Raw genomic sequence first — 21,299 nt, 5'->3', positions numbered from 1 at the left:
GTGAAGGGATTAAGTACAAATAGGTAGTTACAAAATCATCGCAGGGATGCAAAGTACAGCAAAGGGAGTATAATATTGTGATAAATATGTATGGTGTTATGTGGGTACTTGAAATACTGGGGAGATCCATTTGTAAAGTATACGATTGCCTAACCAATATGCTGTACACCTGAAACTAATGCAAAATAATATTGAATGCCAATTGTAGTTTTAAAATAAAATTTAAAAAAATTAAAAGAACCAGATTTTCTGAAGGAAAAGTAATAATGGCCACACTTATTGAGCATTTACTGTGCACCAAGCACAGGTGTCCTTGAGGCCTCCCTGAGGTACATACTGCTGTTGTCTCCTTTGCACAGTTGAGGAAACCAGGGCACAGAGAGGGGAACTGACTTGCCCAGGTCACACAGCGGAGCTGAGACTTAAATTCAAGCGGTCTGATTCTGAAACCCACACTCTTGGGGGTGATGTTTGTTTCCAATGGTCTGGCTCTGAGCTTCAACGGTGAAGGGATGGTACTCCACCCCCACCTCCCCACCACTCCACCCAAAGACAGGTCAGGGGTGACCTGTGAGGAGAATAAAGGAGGAACTTGGAGGTAAAATGTCAGAGGTGAGGACCCCCCCCCCCCCCCCCCCCCCCCCCCCCGCCCTTCAAACACACTCTTGTGAATTCCTGGTACACAGTGGAGGCTCAACCAGTATCTGTTGGGCAGGCTGCCTGGGCAGCATCAAGGGGTCCAGAGAAGGGAAGAGAGAGGCTTCCTAAAGGGAGGTCAGGGGGTCACCAGAGAGATAGACTGGGGGCAAGGGGTGCAGGGCAGACACAGGGGTGGGGCTGTTTACAAAAGAAAGGGAAGATAAGAGTTCTGGAGAGGATGCCAGGTGTCGTCTGTGTTCTGGGCTGGCCAGGGATCTCTGTTTTGGGAAGTATCAGCGGCTCAGAGGAATGAATCTGCCTCCAGGGATTCTCAATGATTCAGAACCTCAGCTGTGCCCCTCAAGTCCGTCTTCAACTGTGGTCCCTCTCCTGCTAAGACACCTGCCATGTTTCCCCATTACCCACAGTATTAGGTCCCTGCTTGGACCCTAGGAGAAGCCGCAATCAGCGTGGGACCCTGTGGTGGGCAGGAGAGGCAGGCAGAGTCTCAGACTCAAAGACACCCGGGCCCCCTCCAACCAGCCACGCCCTCGCACTGGGGCGCCGCTGCGAGGCTGGGGCAGCGGTGGCAGCACAATTTTTTCCTGGGACTCTGCACAGGGAGGTGTGTGGGGTCAGGGTTGGGGGGCGGGTGTCACTGAGTGCCGGTGCCCAGCGGCTGCACCCGCAGCCAAAGTCCGCCCTCTGTCCGCAGAATCAGCTCTGGCTTCCTGAGCGGCTCCGCGTAGTCAGGCAGGACTCTGAAGCGCAGCAGCGTGAGCGCCAGCACCACCTTCATCTCGGCCATGGCGAACGTCTGCCCGATGCAGTTCCTGCGTGCGCGAGGGAGGGAGTGGGGGCTCCGATTTCGCCCGGGGCCTGGCCCTGGACGCCGTCCCCCCCCCCCCCCCCACACACACCCGCCCGCAGGGGAAGCGAAGGGGGCTAACTGTGCCTGGGACCCCGTGTCGGCTGGCATATGTCCTGGCTCCAGCCCGGAACTCAAACCAGCACACAACAGGAAGGGGGTCTGAGCCCAACGAGGCCCCCTCCTTGAACCCACCCAACCCCCATACCCCAGACCCTTTGCCATAACCTCCCGAGGAGGGAAAGGAAGGAGAGCCAGAACTCTTCTATGTTCCCCTTTCCCCGCCCTGGGGTCGTGCCTGGGACCTCAGTCCCAGATCCCTGCCCCCATCACCCCCTTCCTGCCTCAGATACTTGCTGTCCTCACCTGGGCCCCGCTGAGAAGGGAAGAAAAGCCAGAGGTGACCTCTCCTGAGCGGTTTCTGGGTCGAAGCGGAAGGGGTTATAGACCTGGGGGGAAGCCAAGACAGGGCCACTGGGGGAGGTCTCCCAGGACCGCCCACCTTGGAGAAGCAGAGGTGTGTGTGATGGGGCACAGGGGTGTTTGATTTGCCAGGTCAGAACCCTGCTCCCTCCCCTCGAGCCCCCAAGGGGAGTGGACAAGGATGAAGGAAGAGGGAGGCAGCACCTCCGGGTCGGGCCACACCGTTGGGTTGTGATGGGTCCCAAAAATACTGATAACACAAATAACACCTGTAGAGAGGAGAGGTCAGTCAGGTCAGGAGGAACCGCCTGCCTGCCCCACCTCTCTTCCTGTTGGGGTGGGCCCTCCCCCTGCCATCACCAGCACCTTTGGGGACAACCCGGCCATCAGGCAGCATAATGTCCTGGGTACAGCAGCGGGAGATGGCCGTGACTGGGGGGTGCAAGCGCAGACTCTCCTTGATGCACATGGTCAGGAAGGGCAGCTGGGCCAGGTCCTCCCTAAGGAACAGCCCAGCAGTTACCCAGGGAGCAAACCCGAGACCTGCCCCCACCAGCTCCATGAGGTTCTCTCTCTGTAACAAAATAAATTCCAGATGGGTCAAATATCTCCAAACTCATATGTACATTAAATAGATACAGCTTTTTGTATGTCAATCATACCTCCACACAGTGGTTTAAAATAAAAAAGAAAAGAAAATCATTGCCACAGGAGTAGTAGAGAAAATTTAGCTGGGTATTTTTAGAAGCTTTTCTAAGCAATACACAATATATGAACAAACACCATAGAAAGGTTTACAAATTTACATAAAAACATTCTTTAGGGCAAGAGAGCAAAATCAAAAGGCAAATAAGCAAGAAAAAACAGATCCAATATGTTACTTATCATGGTACTAGAGATAGTAGCTAATGCAATTAGACAAGGGGAAAAATGGAGAGTAATGTAATTGGAAATGTAGGGGTAAATTGCCTTTTTTGGCAGGTAGTGCTTTCATTCTCAGAACACACACACACACACACACACACATGAGAATCCACTGGGAAAGCTGTATAAATATTGAAGCTCCAGTAAGGGGGCTGAATTCTCTTGCTTTAATCCCCTTCTTTTTGTGTGGCAACTTAAGTGTTTCATAGCTGGTGTCTCCCTAACTGGTTCAAAACTGGAAAATTACAAAGCACCACCCCTGAAAGGACTCTCAGGCTTCTGCACTGATGGAAGGTACCCCAAGGGTGGGAATTAAGAAGGAAGTTTGTTTTCATTATAGTCTTTTGTACTCTTTTCTTTTTCACTAAGCGCATCATTGTGTTTGAAGTCTTGCAGGAAAAAGCATAAATTGTTTCCTCACCTCACAGGACTACTGTGCTAAGCAAAGGCTCGAAGAGAGAACATTAGCTCCCAATTGCTTGCCCAACCTGTTGCTTCCTCACCACCCCACAGGCCCTGGCCTGGCTCAGGCCTCAGAATCTCCTCCCTGGGCCCCCATACTGTAGCTTGCCCATCTCCAGCATGGCCCCCACACTAGCCCCAGAAATATCTCTCTGGTACCAGATGGGACCTGTCCTCCTGCTCAAACACCCCAGTGGTTCTTCATCATCCTTGTGTTGAAAGTGAAGCCATAAATATTGCTTTCAAAGTCTTCCACATCTCTCTCCCTGTCTCTCTCCCCCTCCTTTCCTTTCTCTTCTCTCTCTACCTTTGCCCCCACCTCCCCAAATCCTTCACTTGGCCCCAGCTGTCTTTTTTTTTTAAACCAAGTGCACCCAAAATGCAGGCAACTATCTACTGATCATCATTCAGGGTCTCAGCTGACATACCCTTCCACCCTCAGCTTTGCCCATCTTCCTGGCAAGCCCAGTTCTGCCCATGTGGATTGGGAGTGGCCTGAGCCTGGCCTATTCCCCCACCAGGCTGGGAGCTCCTGGAAGGCAAAGGCTTGCTCTGGCTCCTTCCTGGGTCTCCAGGACACAGAATGGGCCTTGGAAAGATCAGAGGAGGCACAAAAGTGCAGATGGAAAGGCAGTGCTTGTTGAATAGGGGCTGGCTGGATGGATTCAGGTGTTCCTGGACCAGAGTTGAGAGACTTTAATCCCTACGTGCCCCCCTGTGACTCCTGGAATAAACAATATGGGAGGAATTAGGAGGCAGGAGACAAGCAAATATTCCTGGAATAAAGATAGTTGGGGGGAAATGTGATTTCAGAGAGAAAAGGAAGGACATGCAAGGGGAGGTCACTTACTGAATACGTGGTCACTAATTCTCTCAGCAGCCCAGATCTTTCTGTCCCCAAACCTGGCAAACTTTCCCCTGCCATCCAAGCTGGATACCAGACCCTGCCTCTGCACTCTGCTTCCATTCCCACCAAATGGGATGACAGAGTGACAGAATCAACAGCAACAAAGAACTTCCCTCTTCCCCACTGCGGGAGCACAGCCAATGTGGGGATGGTGGGGGCTCAGGAAGAGCCATGAGAACCTGCACTCACCACTCAATCTCTTTAGGCTCCCGGTCCCCCAGGAGCTGTTGCACCTCCTGCCGGCAGCGCTCCTGGTATTCTGGGTGCCGTGCGAGGTTGTACAGGGCCCAGGACAGGCCGCTGGCTGTGGTGTCATGGCCTGAGAGGCAGGCAGACAGGCTTGGGAGTCTGGGCTGCTTCCACACCAGAGGTGGGCAGCACCCTTATGTTAAAGCCCTCAGGGAGGGTGGGGAGGATTGGGCTGGATGGGGTGGCCCAGGGTCCACCTGCCAAGTCCCTGGGTTGGGGAGACCCATCCCCTCTGTGGTCCCACACTGGGACCCTTACCCTCAAACATGAAAGTATCAGCCTCAGCTCTGATGTCCTCATCTGATAATCTCTTCCCATCTTCATCCTGCAGAGAAAGCAAGACTCCCCAGATCACACCTAGGGCCCCTAGGAGCTCCTAGGGCCCCTGAGACATCTCTGAAGCTCCATCACCCATTCAGAAACCTGAGCCCACACTATGCACCTAGATCTCCCTGCCCACTGTCAGCAGAGGCCCCAACCCGCAGGCCTCCTCCTTGGCCTCACTGCCTCCAAGTGAGAGGAATCAATGGCCTATGAGTATTTCCATGTCTCTATGTGATAAGGGATTTCTGGTTTTCAAAAGTTACTGGCAACCTGGCTTACACATGATTACACTCCTTTGGAAGTTAGAAATGGAGGTTGCTGAAGAACCAGTTGCTCATATTTGAGCTAGTAAACCCAGAGACTCTATCTTCCCTGGAGATAAGGAATCGGTTGTAAATCTACAGAATCTGTAGACTTTGCCTTCCCAAAGGATTCCTTTATGCTCCAAAGCAATAACAATCTCTTTCTCTCCTCCTCTTTCTTCCTCCCTCCCCACCATAGGGCAGAAAGGACAGAAAGGTCAGCTGATTCATGTCAGTTCCAAGATTCAAACTGTGCAGGTACCTCTCCTATGATGCAAGCGGGGCTGCGTGTCCAGGTAAAAGCATCCTGCAGCCCTCAGGATAACTTGGGAACAGGGAACCAGAGCTACAGTTCTACTCTGGCTACCGTAACTGGGATGAGTAATGAATGGGCTGCTCTGATGCACAGCTCTGATAAACACCTCAGGCCCTTCACAGTGTCAGACTTAGCAGTCCCCTACAGACTGCACTGTACACAGTCATCTCTATCACTTATCGCTGACTCATCCCTCCCTTCCTCAAGCACCCACCATGGCTCCCCAGTGCCCTCTGCATCAAATCCATTTTCAGCCCAACATTTGAGCCCTGTCTGGTGTGGTTCAGTGGCTGAGTGCTGGCCTTCAAAATGGGAGGTGACTGGGTGGATTCCCAGAGAAGGCACAGGCCTGGGTTGCAGGCCAGTCCCCAGCTGGGGGCGTGTAATCAATGTTTCTCTCACACATTATTGTTTCTCTCCCTCTCTTTCTCCCTTCCTTCCCCTTCTCTAAAAACAAGTAAGTGAAATCTTTAAAATAATCTGACATGTGAAATCAAGGCCCATTCTATCTCTTCAATTCAGATGCGAGAGAAGCCCACCTTGCTCAGCAGGAGCACATCAATGAAATCCAAAGTCTTGGTCTTAGTCTTGGCTTCCAGAAAGTCATCAACACCCTGATCAGGAAGGGTGCGGCGCCGCTCCTGGATGACGGCGTCTGTGAAATCGTGCACCAGGCGGCAGGCCCGACGGAAGCGCCGCCCTTCAGGGGTGAGGTGGTACAGGAAGTCCCAGTACAGGAAGAGCTGATCATGCCGTTTGGTCACAAGGGCACTGAGCTCCAAGATGGCGGCAATGTATTCACTGGGCTTCCTGCAGGACGAGGGCAGCACCAAGTTAGCTCACTGAAGCCCAAGGTGGACCTCCCACCAGAAGCCAAGAGGGACCTCCCATTAGGAAACTGAGTGTCCAGGAACAGATGGCCCCACAGATGCATGGAGGGCAGCATCCAGGAGACACAACCCTGTATACTTTCTTCTCTCCCTGCATCCTATCCCCATGCACTGCTTCCATGCCCCAGGCACCCAGACACGGCTCAGACACATGCTTCTCTCCTCTCTCTCCCACCCGGTATCCGCCCCTCTCTGTCCCAGACTTTCCAAACAGCTCAGATTCCATCTTCTCTTAACTGGTCAGTGGGCCCAGCCCCTCACACATCTCCTTGTATTCAAGGTCGGCACCTTTCCAGTGTCTACACAACAGTTAGTCTTCTCTAGAGTCAGATTCCAAGCTCGGTTTTGGCCACATCCCTCATCTGCTCAAACACCTGCCATGGCTCCCTGGAAACCTCAGGATAAAGTTCAAACCTCTTTGCCTGGCTTTTCAATGGCCCAAATATCTATCCCCTCCCAAGCCCTCCCACCTCATTTCCAAGATGTCTCCTCACTGGTACACACACTCTGCTCATTCCAGTCTCCTGGCTCTTAGCAAACATTTCTACCTACCTGAAGGGATCACTCTTTCTCTTTGCCCATCCCTGTCCTTCAGTGTCCAGCTCTGACCCACCTCCACCAAGAAGGCCCTTGTGATTACCCTGGTCAGTCCTCCCTCCATCTACTCCCTTGGGTCTAGGGCTCATGTTCCCAGGTTCTGGGCAGAGACTCACTCCTGACAATTGCTGTCAAAACCGAAGACACATTTCTGCAGACTGTCCAGCGTCATGAGGCTGATGTGTTCAAACATGTCCAGACGGGTGTTGCCCTCTGAGGCCAGGCGCTGCCACTTGTCCTGGACAGAGAAGGGGACAGAGCTGGGCCTTCCCTGAGCGCTTCCCCCAGCCCAGCCACCTAAATGGACTCCCCCAGACCCTGCCTTTTGGTCCTCTGCCCCAGGCACCCATCCCCAGGGAGGACCGGGCGTGAGTGGCAGTGGAATCTGTTACTCTTAGGACAGGAAGACTCCATGGCTGGGAGTCAGGAGACCTGGGTCCAAGGTTCAGCTCTGCCTCTTGTGCTCCCTGTTCCCTTAGTCAACTCATTGCGCTCCTCTGGGCTCCACCTGTCAAACCTTGAGTACTAGTAAGATGACCTACTTTGGTGTCAAATAAACCAGATTGGAATCCCAGACCCATTTATTAGCTCACTCCCTAGCTGGGTGAACGTGGGCAAGCCTCCTAACCAATATGAGACTCAATTTAATCATTCGTAACACGGAAAAAAGGGTCTCTACCTCGCAGAGTGGTAAAAACTAAAGGCAACATACATAATGGAATTGGCACATTATTTCTGGCATATAGTATATACTCAATAAATGTAAGCTTTCATCATCTTCGTTGTTATAAGTTGACTAGGAAAATGTCCCTTCTGTTGGGACAGTTAACCTTCCATGATCCCTGAACACCCCTGCACATTCTTGAGAAATATGCCAAAAATGCACGGTCCTGGTGTTCTTTACCTGGGCCTTCTCTCAGAGTTGTGTTTGCTGCCAAAAGCCTTGAAGGATGAGATAATGTCTTCCCCTGGACAAATATCAGGTTTTCTTCCAATTGCTATAAAGGTTAGAGACCCTGAACTTGGTGCCTCCCATAATGCAACATACTGCATGAGCAGGCATGCACTTAAGCCCACCTGTGTCATTGCCTGAGATTTGGTGACTTGGAGAGAGAATGCAAGCCCATAGAGGCACATGCAGCTTGCTGTGCCATGAGTTACAAACTGTCCTTTGTCTGTTACCCAGATGTCTCATATCTTCTGGCAGAATCCACAAAGCAGTGACAAGCTCACTTGTCAGCTTGCAAGTGAAAAGGTTTTGTGAAGTGCCTGGGATTTTCCCTCTGATTCCCCACTTTCCTTTACATATCCCCATTCTTCGCAACATGATTTTTCAGCAACTCCCATTAGGAGTTGAAGCCTATTGCACTACCCTTTCTGTGCTGGCCTTTTGACTTGCTTTGGCCAACAGACAGTGGTGAGAATAGGGAGGTGATGATCCCAAGCCTAGATCTCAGGAGGCACTGCAGCTTCCTCTCAGTCTCTAGGAACCCTGCCTCCACCATGTGAACAGACTGAGACGTCCAAGAAGGAGAGAGAGAGAGAATCTCATGGAACAAAGTCCAGCTGTGCCAGCTGAGACCATCCTAGGTCAAGACAGCCAAGGCTTAATCATGTGAAAGGACTGAGCCCAGAGCAGCAAAGCTGCCCACAGGTGATCACAAATACATGAATAACCTCATCCACATGCAGAAGCCCCAGCCAACTGACTCATAGACTTGTTGACAATAATAAGCCTTTATTGTTTTGAAATGGTTTGTTACTCAGCAGTAACTACTGTGCAATATTCATCATCATTGTCAAACATGTCTCAGAACCCCAAGGCTTCTGTGAGGGAAACAGAAATGAATGCCTTCTGAACACCAGCTATGTATCAGGGACATGGCTCCATTATGTCATCCTGACCACACTACAAAATGACAACCGTTATTCCAATTTTACAGCTGAGGAAACTGAGGCTCAGAAAGGAAGAGCAATGGCCCAGAAGCCAACCAGAAGAGCAAGAATTCCAGACAAGATGCCCCTGAGTCCCCATTACCCCTGAGGCTCCAGCTGGGACCCTGAGTTCAAGAGACTCACGTGCATGATGTCTGTACTCTTGCTGAAAATCTTCATGTAGGGCTTCAGGATGTTAAAATGGAAGGCGGGTGTCAGCATTCGCCGATGGCGGCTCCACTTGTCACCAGCACTCAGCAAAAGCCCATCCCCTAGTAGAGGCAGCCACAGGGAGTGGGCAGGGGCAGTGTCTTCCCCTGGCCCCCCCAGGGGTCCCCATCCCCATCACCCTCAGTTACTCACCCAACCAAGCCTTCAGGAATCTGTAGAAGACCATATCCTTGGGTGCGATGGCAGCTGACATGAATGAACACCATCAGGGGCCATGCACAGGGGAAGGAGAGGGACTCTTGCAGGGGGGAGGGGGCACCCAGCATAGCAGAATGGGACAGGCGCAGAGGAAACAGTGAGGAAGGGGGAGGTGAGGGCCATGACACAGAGCAGAGCAAAGGCAGTGCCCAAAGGCACACCTCTACATGCGTGGACACACCCCAACATGGCACAACATGCCCAGCACACCTTGACGTGGCCCCTACATGATCCAACATGGATCATGGGTGTGTTCTACACACCCAAACACAACCCAGTGCTCTACCAGGTGCCTTTACAGGGACCTCAGACCCCCCATCTACCCCACACACTCCTTGACACCTCCTGGGACATGGGACATGCCCCAACATGTGTTAACATGCCATGCCACAGCTCAAACATGCATGGCACACCCTGACATGATGCAACACATTCTGACATGGATGCAAAGACAATCTGACATGACCTCAATGTGTCCCTCAGATGAGACCCAGATAGGACTTAAAACTGGTCCCATTAAGGTCACAGATGTGGATCAGGTATGACCCAGACATACCCTATGACCTGCCTCGAACAAGACTCACATAAGGTCTCACACATGTCTTAGAGGGACAAAACAAGAACATGGCCTGGACATGACCAGACAATCTCGAAAGGCATCTCAGACAAGCACCACACAGTCTCCGACAGGCCTGAAACACCCCTGGCCACAGCTGAACCCCAGGCATGACTGAGGCCATCTCCATTCCATCCCAGGTGTAAACAAGTATGAGCTACAACTAGGACACAGGTGGAAACACAAATGTGGCCAGGCATAGCCAAGCCAAAGACACCACACAGGCACACCCTCGGTGTGAGCAGACATGACTAGAGGTGGGGCAGGTGGGGGTCTAGGCAAGACAGAGGCAGCAGCATCTCAGTCATGGCCTCTCCTGTCTGCACCCAGGTTACCTGCCCAGCTGGAGGCAGCACAGAGACCTCAGCAGTGAGCAAGCTGTGGCCAGAGGGATGTCTACCTGGAGCCAAGAGCACAGGTTTGATGAAGGTGGGATGGAAGATACGGACGATGGCGTGCCAGGGCCCCACCCACCAGCAGCACACATCCCCATAGGTGCTCGCCAGACCCTGTGTGTACAGGAGACCTTCCTCCGAGCTCCGAATCTGGAGAGGAACAGAGAGGAGCCAATTCGCACTCTTCTGGCTGGCCAAAGGGAAGAATGCTCAGGACAGAGACCCAGACCTGAGCCCCATGAGTCTTACCCAGCAGGTCATCTTCTTCCTGGGGTCCCCACCCCACTCACTTAACACTGCAACAATCAGGGTCTTTTCTCATTTGGATTCCAAACGCCCCATTCACCTGACTCCTCTTCTGTTCCCATTTTCCAGATAAGGAAACTGAGGTTTGGAACAATGAAGACACTTGTCCGCAGCCTCCCAGACAGTGGGTGGCATGCCTGAGACCTGAGCCCAGGTCTGTCTGCATCCAGCTCCTGAGTTCTTAACTATAGAACTTCTTTGAACTTCAAGACAATGACCCTGAGAACCCTATGTCTGCCAAGTCTGGGCAGTCAGAGTGGCAGCGAAGGGAGGAGGAACTGGCCTAAGCCAGACAAATTAAAGTGAATCCTACAGCTTTGCCTGCAACTGTCGGGAACAAGCTCACTTTTCCATGGGGGCTGAGCTTCTGGGATTCACCTTCAACAGCATGAGAGTGAAGAGATCACAGAGGAAAACAACCAGGAAAAAAATGAAGACAGAGTCCTGAGAACATTGTTTGACACCTGGACCCAGCTGTACCTGAAGGCATCATTCATGGAATTGACAGTGGTTCCATTCCCTTTCTTTGCTTAGACCACACATGTTTGAGTTTCCACCACTCAGAACTGAAAGAGAACTCAGCAATCAAGGAGAGCCCAGAGTCACCCAGAATTTTGGTTCAGAGCCAAGCTCTCTGTCCAATGCTGCCTTTTCTCCTGAACAGCCTGAGCTATGTGGGGGTGAGAAAGGTAGAGAGCAAAGGAAGGGATCCAGGCTGGGGTGGTGTTTCCTTGGACACCTTCCCAGGGCCTTCACCCAGAGGGCAATCAATTTGAAGTGCATGAGCTGCAGGGTAGGGTAGAAGGAACAGACCCACCAGAGGTGGACACCACAGAAAGAGCAAGCCCTCATTGCTCTGGGCCCTGGGGGTGGGGGGGAGAAGGGGCAGATCTGGGATATGGAGGCCTGGGGTGCTAGCAATGTCCACTGCTTCCCTCTACCCCCTGCTTCAGAAAATCTCTACTCATTGTTCCAGACCTAGTGCCAGGAACTGCTCCCACAGGAGGCCTTCCGGGCTGCCACAGCCTGCCTCTGGCCACCTCCTGACCACCCCAGGTTGGGGATTCCCCTGTCCCTAGGTGTCTCCTCAAGATTGGGAGCTCCTCCAGAACAGAATCCTGGATTGAAGCTTTCTGGGGCCCCAGTGGTGCGCAGGACACCAGAGCAGAAGGCAGACGGCATTGGAGGGAGGAGGAGGTGAGATGCAGGGTTGAACACATGAGGAAAAGAGCAAGATGCTAAGAGAGAAGAGAGGAAGCAGGCCAGGTCCTGTCCAGGTCACACAGAAGCGTGGCCTGGAGGAGCTGGAAGCCTCAGATGTGCCACAGCACCCACCACCACCAGCTCTGTCAGTACCTGAGGCGCTGGTGACAGCCCGGATCATGTCTGGGTGGCAGAAAACAACGAAGGGGAAGACGGGGCCCTGCCACATCATAAACCCCTGGGGGTAGGTGGTGAACAGCCGAGTGATGTCCCTCATGCCCTGTTCATTGGGGAGGACCTGAAAGCAAGGCAGGGTTGTCACTCCTCCAAAGGAGCCTGTGGCCTCTGTAGTGGACAGTGTGTCTGGATTTTGTGTGGATGAAGATCTGCTTCCTCCTGCTCCTGCTCTTTCTCCCTCAGAGCAGGTGGGTCCTAGAGGCCTCCCCACATCCTCAGGGTGCATCCCAGGGCTCAGCAAGAAGACCTGCCCTCTGCCCACAGAGAGGCTGACCTTGGCTCAGAAGACGGATTTTTCTCATCCTGGGAGTAGTTCCAGGCCTGGGTCTGGGGACCACAGGGAAGGTCCCCTGGGGGAGGTTTGTGGGCAGCACAGTGGCTTCAGGGTTTGTCCTAGAGTCTTAGTCCCATATCCTTTCATGTCCTAGCTGGTCCACATGGCCTTCAGTTTCTCAAATGGTGAAGGTCTGCAGACCTGGGACCCTCCAGCCCCAGCAAAGCCCAAGAGACAGATATGAACTCTGCTCAGTGATCAGAAGGGCGGCTTCCACCTATGAGCCCCTTCTGCCAGCCGAGTTGTGTGTACAGTGCGTCCCGTCTGTCTGTCTGTCTGTCTGTCTGTCTAGCATAGTTTGTCCTGTGTATCTATCTTCTATCAGAATGCATCATGTCTGCAGTCTGTCTATCTTTCAAATAGTGGGTCCTGCCTACCCATCTATCTAGCTATCTACCCAAGTTCATCTTTTCTGTCTCTCGTGCTATCTGTGTCCTTAGCCTATGGACACACCCACCAATCATGCTATTTAGAAATGAAGAAACTGAGGCCACATCCCCCCAGAGGGGGAGGAGGATGGATCACCTGCTGTTGAAGCGTCCTCTCCAGTCACTCAGGATGCCCCATCAGAGCCTGACAGACTCCAGGTGCTCCAGGCAGGTGAACATAAGTCATTTTCACCCTAGTGGTCTGCTCCCTGGGCCCCAAGGACCATAAGGGGAAGATTCAAAGCCCTTGATGAGATTGGTCCAAAGAGGGAGAGTGACTCAGCTGAGGTCACACAGCAGAGGGGCTGGACGAGAAAGAGTGGCCTAGGCCAGCTCCCACGGCTGAGCCCACAGAGGGGCAGTCAGAATGGCTGTAACTTCCATTCCAAGGCCCAGAATCTCAGGCAACCTTCACGCTGAGCTTGGGAATGTCCCATTGCGACCTTGGCCATAGTGAGGAGTAACAGCACAGGAGGTCCTTCCCCAAGCTGTAGTTCTCATCCTGGGCAGGAAAGGAAAGCTGGTCTGGGGGGGAGGGAGGAGGTGGACACTCATCCTTTTGGCCATGACCAAGGGAGGTGACAGCAGGGTCATCACATAAGGATTCAAACAGTTATTAAGTCCTTGATGTACGGCAGCCTCTGGGCTAGGTACTACAGATACAGCGTCTACTCCTCAGAGCCACCATCAAGTTGGAGAGCCAGATAATAAGTAATTAAACAATTAAGAGTGTAATTAAGTGGGGCAGGACCAAGTCAAAGGGCCCCAGCCTGGGGTGTGGGTGGGGAGTTGAAGAGGGCTTCGGAAAAGAGATGTGAGAGGCCAGCTCTAGCCAGGCTGTGCAACAGGCCCGTTGAGACATCTTAGAAGGGAAGTGTAAGACAAGAGGAAGGTGTGCCAGGAAGGTGAGGGGGTGGGGAGATGAACCCTTTGGGGTGGGGGTGAGCAGACATAGGGAAATGGACCAGTCAGAGGGAGCAAACCTTGGAGAGCACCCCTGAGGTGGTCTCAAGGCTAGCTGTGGACACTGGGAATGCCAGCCGAGGGCACCCTGCTCTGTGCAACTCACTCTGGAAGCCCCTCAGAGGTGCACTAATGTGGGGAAGACAGGCAGGAGATGGACCAAAGCAGGCCAGGGGCAGGCACAAGGATGTGGGAGAGGCCAGGGATGGCAGAGTGGAGAAGTGAGTGAGAAAAGAGGGGCTCCTCTTGACCCCCCTTGCTTCTCTGCTGCCCTAGAACTCAGCCCAGCACCTGAGCCCCATTCCCAACCCCCCAGGGAGCCCATCCACCCTGATGACTAGGACTCATTTTGCTGCCCACACTCACCAGGCCCAGGTGACCCAACAACCAGTTCCGCTTTGGGGGCTCTGGGAAACATCGGAGGCGGCGGCAGTTGTCATAGAAGGTGTAGGCCCAGGCCAGGACTCGGGCCAGGAGCCAGGAGGCCCCCAGGAGCAGCAGGAGGAGCCATGGGGAGGCCACCAGTGGCCCCAGTCCCAGCCAGGACAGGCTCAGCTGTGACATTCTGCAGGGAAGGCAGAGGGGGGCCCTCCTGAGGCCAAGGAGGGGGCTGGGTAGGGGGCCAGGAATAGGTGAGCTCAGAGGCAGAGACCAGCTCACAGACAGAGGGAGGGGGCAGAGGGTGTGAGGGGCAGGGACAGAGGGGCAGGTGAGTGCTGGGGACAGGGAAGGGAGGGCTCAGAGGTGGGTGAATGGGTTCTCAGGAGAGAGGGGAGACCCAGGGAAATGCAGAGGAAGAGGGAGAGGAAGAGACAGAGACAGACACAGAGAGGAAGAGAACCGAGTTTAATTACCCACTGTTTTCCAATCAAGTCCCAAGCCAGTCTGTTCCCTGGAGCCACCCCTACCTTGAGCAACATGTCTCCCCACCCTAGGCCAGGACCCCCAGCTCCCTCACCCTGGGACTGGCACCTTCTGCCTGGAGCCGCTAGTCCCACACAACTTCTCCCCTCCACCTGGGCAGCCTTTGCCCCTGGATTCCGACCTCGAGGGAAATTGTCTGGGGCTGGACTACACCAGCCAATCCCCAAACACCTGCTTTCCTCCACCCTGTTGGCACAGGCGCAAATACAGGGTGGGGGCGAGGGGCAGGGCTACGGTCTTGTCCACTGGGCCTACTACTAGCTCGGGGTCGCACAGTGTGGACACTGGATCCTCGGGACTCAGCACCCCCCAGTGGGGTGGGGGCAAGTTGGGGGGTAGTGAAAGGTGACTCTGGGCCCCCAAGTTTACTGTCTTCCCTCCCCTCTCAAGACCAGGGTGTGGCAGAGTGTGGCAGCTCTAACTTGATTGTTTAGTTGCCAGATGAGCCTCGTCCCCAACACCTCCCCAGCTCCTCTCTCTGAGCTGAGCCCACTTTGTCATGTGGTTTCTTGACTCAGAAGCAGGAAGCTCAGAAGTTCCAGCCTCTGACTTCCAGGTGCACAGCCTGACAGGCGTTAATGTCCTGCCTCCAAACAGTCCAGGGCCTGAGCTGAGACCTGCCTGCTGTGAGCAGGAACTTTCCCATGGGATTCAGGGGAGGGAGGGTCCCATGAAAAGAGAGCACCTGGAGGCAAAGGGGTAGGTGTGAGGGGTCCAGACAGGGGAGGCAGAGCTGGGAGGCCCGGAATGAGTTTACCCCGCCCTTGTTCTGACTGCTGCTGGGCCAGCCCTTCTGGGATTAGCCTTCCATCTGGGATGTTGAGAGAGGTCTTGAGAGGGAGACAGAGGAAGGTTACACAGGAAGGGGGAAAAAAGGATCAGGAGCCCCCCAAAAAGATGGAGTGAAGGGAAAGAGCTGGCAGCTAGTACTTGTGCTGCTGTGTACCTGTACTCCACATAAAGTAGACCTACTCTGCACAGATGACTGTACCTACAGTGTGCCTACTATGTGCTGGGCACACTATATCAAACATGCCTACTGTGTGCCGGATGCACTGTATAAAGCACGTCTGTGTGCCAGGTACTCTCCACAGACTATGCCTACTGTGTGCTAGGTAATTCAAAAAGCATGCCTACTCTGTATCAGCTGCATACATAAAGTGTACCTACTGTGTGTCAGGTGTGCTTTGTAAAGTGCATCTGCTGTGTGTCGAGTACCCTAATAAATACTGTCTACTGTATGCTAGGTGTTGTACATAAAGCATGTCTACTGGTTGCTGGGTACCCTCCGTAAGGCATGCCTGTGAGGTGTCAGGAGCTCTATATAAAGCACACCTATTGCATGCAGGATACTGCATGTAAAGCATGCCTACTGTGTGCCAGGTACTCTAAATAAAGCACATCTATTATGTGTCAGGTGCTCTACATAAAGTAAACCTACTCTGTGTGAAGTACTTACATAAAGAGGCCTACTGTGTGCCAGACATTCTACATAAAAATTGCCTACTGAGTACCAGGCATACTACATGAAGCATGCCTACTATGTGCTGGATGCTCCTTCTGTGCATCATGTACAGCCCATGAAGTAAAGCTACTATGTGCCAGGCGTTCTGCCTGCAGTTGATGCATCCTCCTGCCCTCTGCCCTCTGGGTTGGCGCCCTGGGGAATCACACAGAGAGACCCAGGTGGCAGCATCCCAGGAGGGAAGACACCTACTTAATGTAAGAGCAAACTGAAGCTCAGAGAGGGCAAGACTCTAGCCTGCATTGCAGGGCTGGAAGGAACCAGGGTTGCTCATATTCCCAATCCAAGCCTTTCCCTCTGCCATGCTGCACCACCCATGTGAGGAGGGCCTGTGCCCTATTAATCCAGAGACATTTATAGTGGTAAATTTCAGGCAATATGGTGACTCCAGAGGGGAAATATCCTCTCAGTGGACCTAATGCTCCACTCCTGGCCATCCCCTGACCCTGCTCAGAATTTCCCTGGGAAGTGATCTCAGGTAAGGGGGGCTTGAAGGATGGAGGTGCTGGTAGAGCTTCTGGGCAGAAGAGCAGGGAAAAGACAGGCCCCCTGACACTGGGAGAATGTCGGGAAGACTCCAAACATCCCTCTCCCCCTCCCACTAGTTGGGGGATAAGGGTGGCTGGCCCCAGAGTCCTCAGTGAGGAGGGTGCACCCTGCCCCCAGAATCTGATCCACTCTGCAGGGGCAGAATTCACCTGCTGGCAGGCCCATCCACTAGAGGCTCAAGGGCAAGGTCAGGGTATGATAAACCAGACAGAGGTCTGGACACAAGGAAGAAAGGAACCCCAGTGCCCAGAGGGTCCAGCTCACTGTGCATCTGTTGAGCATTTGACAACAGAAGCCACTGAATCTGTTTTAAGCTCTTCAAATATATTAGCCCTTTTTGTTTTCATTTTACAGATGAGGAAACTGAGGCTGAATTCCATGTGAGTGACATGTCCAAAGTCACACAGCTGGTAGAGCCAGAGTGTGCACCAGGCCTTACACTGGGTGCCCAGAACCAGTGGGCATTTCGTCAACGCCCCCTCCAAGACAGCGGGAGTAGTTAAAACAGACCATGTCTGCGAGGCACTTGAGAGGGAGGCCTCAGGAGGTGCCAGTCATCACTGTGGTTGCTGCTGTTGTGGTTCTTCCTGGTGCGTGACCATCCAACAGCCCGGCAGTGTCATCCTCAGGAGCCCATTTGTACAGAAAAGGAAGCAGAGATTCAGAGAGGTGAAGCAACTTGCTCCAGCCTCACAGCGAATTTGGTCAATATGACAGCAAAGCTTGGCATGCAGTAGGGGTTCATTAAATATCTGGGGAAGAAAGTGAGCTTTGAAACCTCGAACTCCACAACGCAGCTACACCAAGGGTGGTCCTCAGACCTCCACCATCACTCTCATTTGAGAGCTTGCAGGGAGTACAGAATGTAACGCCCTGGCCCAGAAACACTGACCAAGAACTGCATCCCCACTGGGGCATGGTGAACACTCTTTCAGTTTTTAGACATGTGGCTTTAAAGCCCCCCGGTCCAGATTCTGCAAAGGAAGCAGGGAGGGAGCACCTTCACCTTTCCGATTCACAGGCCGGGTTTCCTTTCAGTTATAAAACAAGGGGGGAAATCTATACCTCCTGGGGCTGTTTACATAACCACGTGTTTCTTGCACATCTATTATGTGCTGGGCACTATTCTGGGCACTGGGGATGCAGCAGTGAGCACAGCAGACATCACCTCTGCTGTCCAGGGGCTCACGTCTTGTGGAGAGGTGGGCAATGATTACATGAATGATCAGAAGTTTCAGACAGTGATCAGTGATGTGCCTGTGGGAAGGGTACCATCTTAGGCCAGGGGTCAGGGTGAGCAAAGACCAGAATAAAGAGGGAGGGCCTCCAGGGACAGGCTTGGAATGGGACACTCAGGCTACACCAAAAGCCAGTCAGCTCTGTTCCTTCGACTCTGGGGCTGAGAGCACTAACCCATGAAGTCATGCAGTGAATCCTTGGCTAGGCCAAGGTGGGCAGCAATATCTGGCCCCAAATGGCAGCTATAAGCTGAGGTTGAACTTTCAGTAGCCATGACCAAGGACTCAGACTCCAGCAGGGCTCCTCAGCCATCACGAGGCCAGCGTCTACTAGTCCAAGGCTCCCCATTGCCATTCCAGGGTCAGGTGAGAGAAGAAGAAAGGGCGCCTCAGGTGGGGACTTGACTCGGAGTATGAGGAGGCTGCAGCATTCCTCGTGGTGAAGGTCTCAGCTTCCAAATCACACAAGCCTGGCTTGTGAAATGTCCCCAGCCAATATGGGGGCTTCATGGTTTGTAGGCACGTCCTAGGCCTGTAGCTTCCTTGTCAAAGGTCAAACTTTACCTCAAGTGAGCCCATCTATTGTCCTTTTCCATCTATGATGACACACCTATGGGATGTCAGAGCAATGTCCTTTTCCAGACCCCTCAGGGCACAGCGACCACACCAGAGCAGCAGACCCCAGAGACCCTCACCATCATCTCCTCATCTCGTTCCCCGAATACCATCTCACATGCTGTAAAAGTTCTTCATTAACTATCCTGTACCCACCAATGTGTAAGACGTATGTCCCTCTCTGTTTTACTTCTTGTCCAGTCCCAGAAATGTATGGGCTTTGCTTCCTCCTGCCCCCTTAATCTACCACCCGTGGATTTCCTGTATCCCTCCTTACACCTCCACTGTGGGCTGTAACCCATAACACAGGCTGCAAAGCTGCCATTCTCCAGAGCATTTTCTCAGTCCATTGAGAGTTTGCTTCCCAGCACTTGTCATCAGTTTGGCTCAAATGCACCAAAAAAAATTCTCCACTGGTTTGGACATTTCTTAGGTCGACAGGGACAAGTTCCAGAGTGTGCAAACCAAGTTGACATCCCACCTCTGCCACCTGTTGTGTGACCTCAGGAAAATCACTTGTCCTCTCTGAGCCTCATGTCCCCCTTGGTAAAATGAAGAGGTGGGTGTATATATCCCAGGTTGTTCGTGCCTCGGCAGCAAACTGCTTGGGCACCTACTCTGTACCAGACTCAGTCAGTGCTCGGACCCTAGACCCAGGAAGAAGAAGGCAGAAGGAGGTCTCTGGATTGCGGTGCTCATGTCTGATGGGGGAAGCCAACAGGAAGTAAGACCAAGTCAGATGGGGGGGTGGCAATAAAGAAAATGGACAAACTGAGATGTGGTAAAAAGTAACCAAGGAGGCTCTTCTGGATGGGGCAATCTAGGAGGGCCTCTGAGAAGAGGTGGCCTTTTCAAAGAAACCTGAATAACGTGGAGGAGTGAGCAGTGAATAAACATCCCCACCAGCCCCACAGCCACTCCAGGACTGTAGAGACCCATCACAGGGTGTGGCAATCGAATGGCCTGAAGCGTGTGTCATTTTTGCTTCCTTCCTCAGACATTCTGAGACAAACAGGTGAGCAGAGCCAGTGAGGCAATTTGGGTCAGTGACTGAGGGAAGCGGGAACCAGATCTGCAAGAGACCCAGGGTGGCAATGAAATCTGGCCAGGCCGACCCTGAAGGCACGTCCAGTGAGAGCCAGCTCTGTACACTGGGGCTGCCAGCTTCTTGGCAGTGGCACCAAGTGATCAAAGGAACTGGCTTGGGGGAAAATAAGGTGCAAGGAAAACTTCAGCCAAGTTGAGAATCCACGGTCTTCGGCATCAACTTACTCTGGGCAGCACTTTTTGAGTGAAAACCAGCCTGACCACACCCACCACTCAAAAGGGGGCTCCTCAGGAGGCTCAGCAGAGACCATCGAGACCATCCTCATGGAGAGGGAAAGGGTGCTTCTCACCCAAAAACCAACAGAGTGTACCCTGAGGATGTCGTTCAAAAGGAGCAGAGGAGACTGCAGAGGGAGAGATGTTTTGCTCCCCATTTAGGAACCTGCTTCATCAGCTTGTAAGGGGCCCTCCCAGGTGCAGAGGAGCTGAGTGAACGCCCACCAGGGGGGCTGCACAGGCAGCTGCCATTGACCCAGGTTGAGCTGATGGACTGCATCAGGTGTCTTTGACCACCTTCCTGAAGCTTCTCTGAGTCAGTAAGATAGTGTTAGGTCAGTGGGAGGCCACTGCAGGCAATCACAGAGGATTAGGGGAATGACATTTGTCTTCTGCCAAAGGCTACCTTCATGTTCGGCTTCAGCTACTTCCTGTGGATTCCAGGAGCTGCTGGCTCCCTGGTCCCATGGGCCCAGGAGTGGTGGCAGCTCCCAGGTGATGCCAGCCTCTAGACGCTGCACCTTTGTAAATGGCCCCTTCTTAAACCCTCTCTATTTAACTCATCTGAGGTAGCTGCCAGCACCTCACCGTTCATTCCCCAAAGGGATGAAAGTGCTGAACAAACCAGTTTTGTGGGCATTCGTGCATGTATGTCTAGGCACAGAAAAATCTGGAAAAGTACATCCAGTCCCTGAATGGGAGGGGGAGAGAAAGGAGCAACTTTTTTCTTTAAACTGTCTACACTTACTACTTGACTCCTTTCCTTATAGAAAGCTGCATGGCATTTTAAATTATAATTACTGATATAGTTAGTTATAAATTATCTTTTTAAAAGGAAAAGTGCATAGCGTCATGCCTGGCACATAGTAGGACTGAAAATATAAGGCTTGTAGGAAGCCAGAGGACATTGTGTTAAGCACAAAAACTCCAGTCTCCAGGTCAAGTCCATTCCAACCCAATGTCTTCGTTCTGTCATGAAATAAGAAAAATAATGGCAAACACAGGCTTGGAACAGACTGTGTGTCGGCAAATGTTACAGCACTATGCTCATTTCGGCCCACCTGACCTTCACAACCGCTTCAGCATTGCCCCCAGTCTTGCATGAGAAAAGTGAGACACAGGGAGGTAGAGAGACCTGCCTCCATTCCCACGGCTGGTCCTGGCGGGAACCCTGGCATAGTTTTTCCTGGGAAGCTTCATTTAGCAAGTATCTGAGGCCTTGCACGACCCATCCACTGGGTTCCCCTCCTCCCCTTCCCCCTCGTCCTTTTATTGAATTGGTCACAAAGTCCGTTTCGTTTACTCTGTAAAATAAAAGACACGTTTTCATTTTCACCAATAACTTTGTTGGTTTGGATATTTTGAGCATGTCGGCTAT

At 52.7% G+C, this 21,299-nt stretch overlaps 1 protein-coding gene across 4 annotated transcripts in view; it reads right to left on the bottom strand.

The window, feature by feature from the left end:
* Positions 1–1,221: 1,221 nt before the first annotated feature.
* The window catches only part of LOC114503445 (cytochrome P450 4F3), a 45,905-nt gene continuing 25,827 nt past the window's right edge, over positions 1,222–21,299 (bottom strand). The window contains exons 1-13 of one of the 4 annotated variants that reach the window (XM_028521031.2): positions 14,720–14,777; positions 14,114–14,312; positions 11,939–12,083; positions 9,200–9,253; positions 8,981–9,108; positions 7,018–7,139; positions 5,954–6,224; positions 4,731–4,797; positions 4,413–4,542; positions 2,297–2,430; positions 2,135–2,199; positions 1,874–1,956; positions 1,222–1,472 (exon numbers count right to left, since the gene is read on the bottom strand). In XM_028521031.2, the coding sequence (XP_028376832.1) occupies positions 1,295–1,472; positions 1,874–1,956; positions 2,135–2,199; positions 2,297–2,430; positions 4,413–4,542; positions 4,731–4,797; positions 5,954–6,224; positions 7,018–7,139; positions 8,981–9,108; positions 9,200–9,253; positions 11,939–12,083; positions 14,114–14,311 (1,575 nt within the window). In that variant the 5' untranslated portion in view covers position 14,312; positions 14,720–14,777 and the 3' untranslated portion in view covers positions 1,222–1,294. Of the gene's footprint in view, positions 1,473–1,873; positions 1,957–2,134; positions 2,200–2,296; positions 2,431–4,412; positions 4,543–4,730; positions 4,798–5,953; positions 6,225–7,017; positions 7,140–8,980; positions 9,109–9,199; positions 9,254–10,281; positions 10,427–11,938; positions 12,084–14,113; positions 14,313–14,719; positions 14,778–21,299 lie in introns of those variants that run through there. The other 3 variants (XM_028521033.2, XM_036032483.1, XM_036032484.1) reach the window with 3 other exon arrangements.

This window comes from Phyllostomus discolor, chromosome 8 (genome assembly GCF_004126475.2).
Source record: "Phyllostomus discolor isolate MPI-MPIP mPhyDis1 chromosome 8, mPhyDis1.pri.v3, whole genome shotgun sequence".
In the NCBI taxonomy this organism is placed as follows: domain Eukaryota; kingdom Metazoa; phylum Chordata; class Mammalia; order Chiroptera; family Phyllostomidae; genus Phyllostomus; species Phyllostomus discolor.
This window is presented reverse-complemented; position numbering and strand designations above follow the sequence as displayed.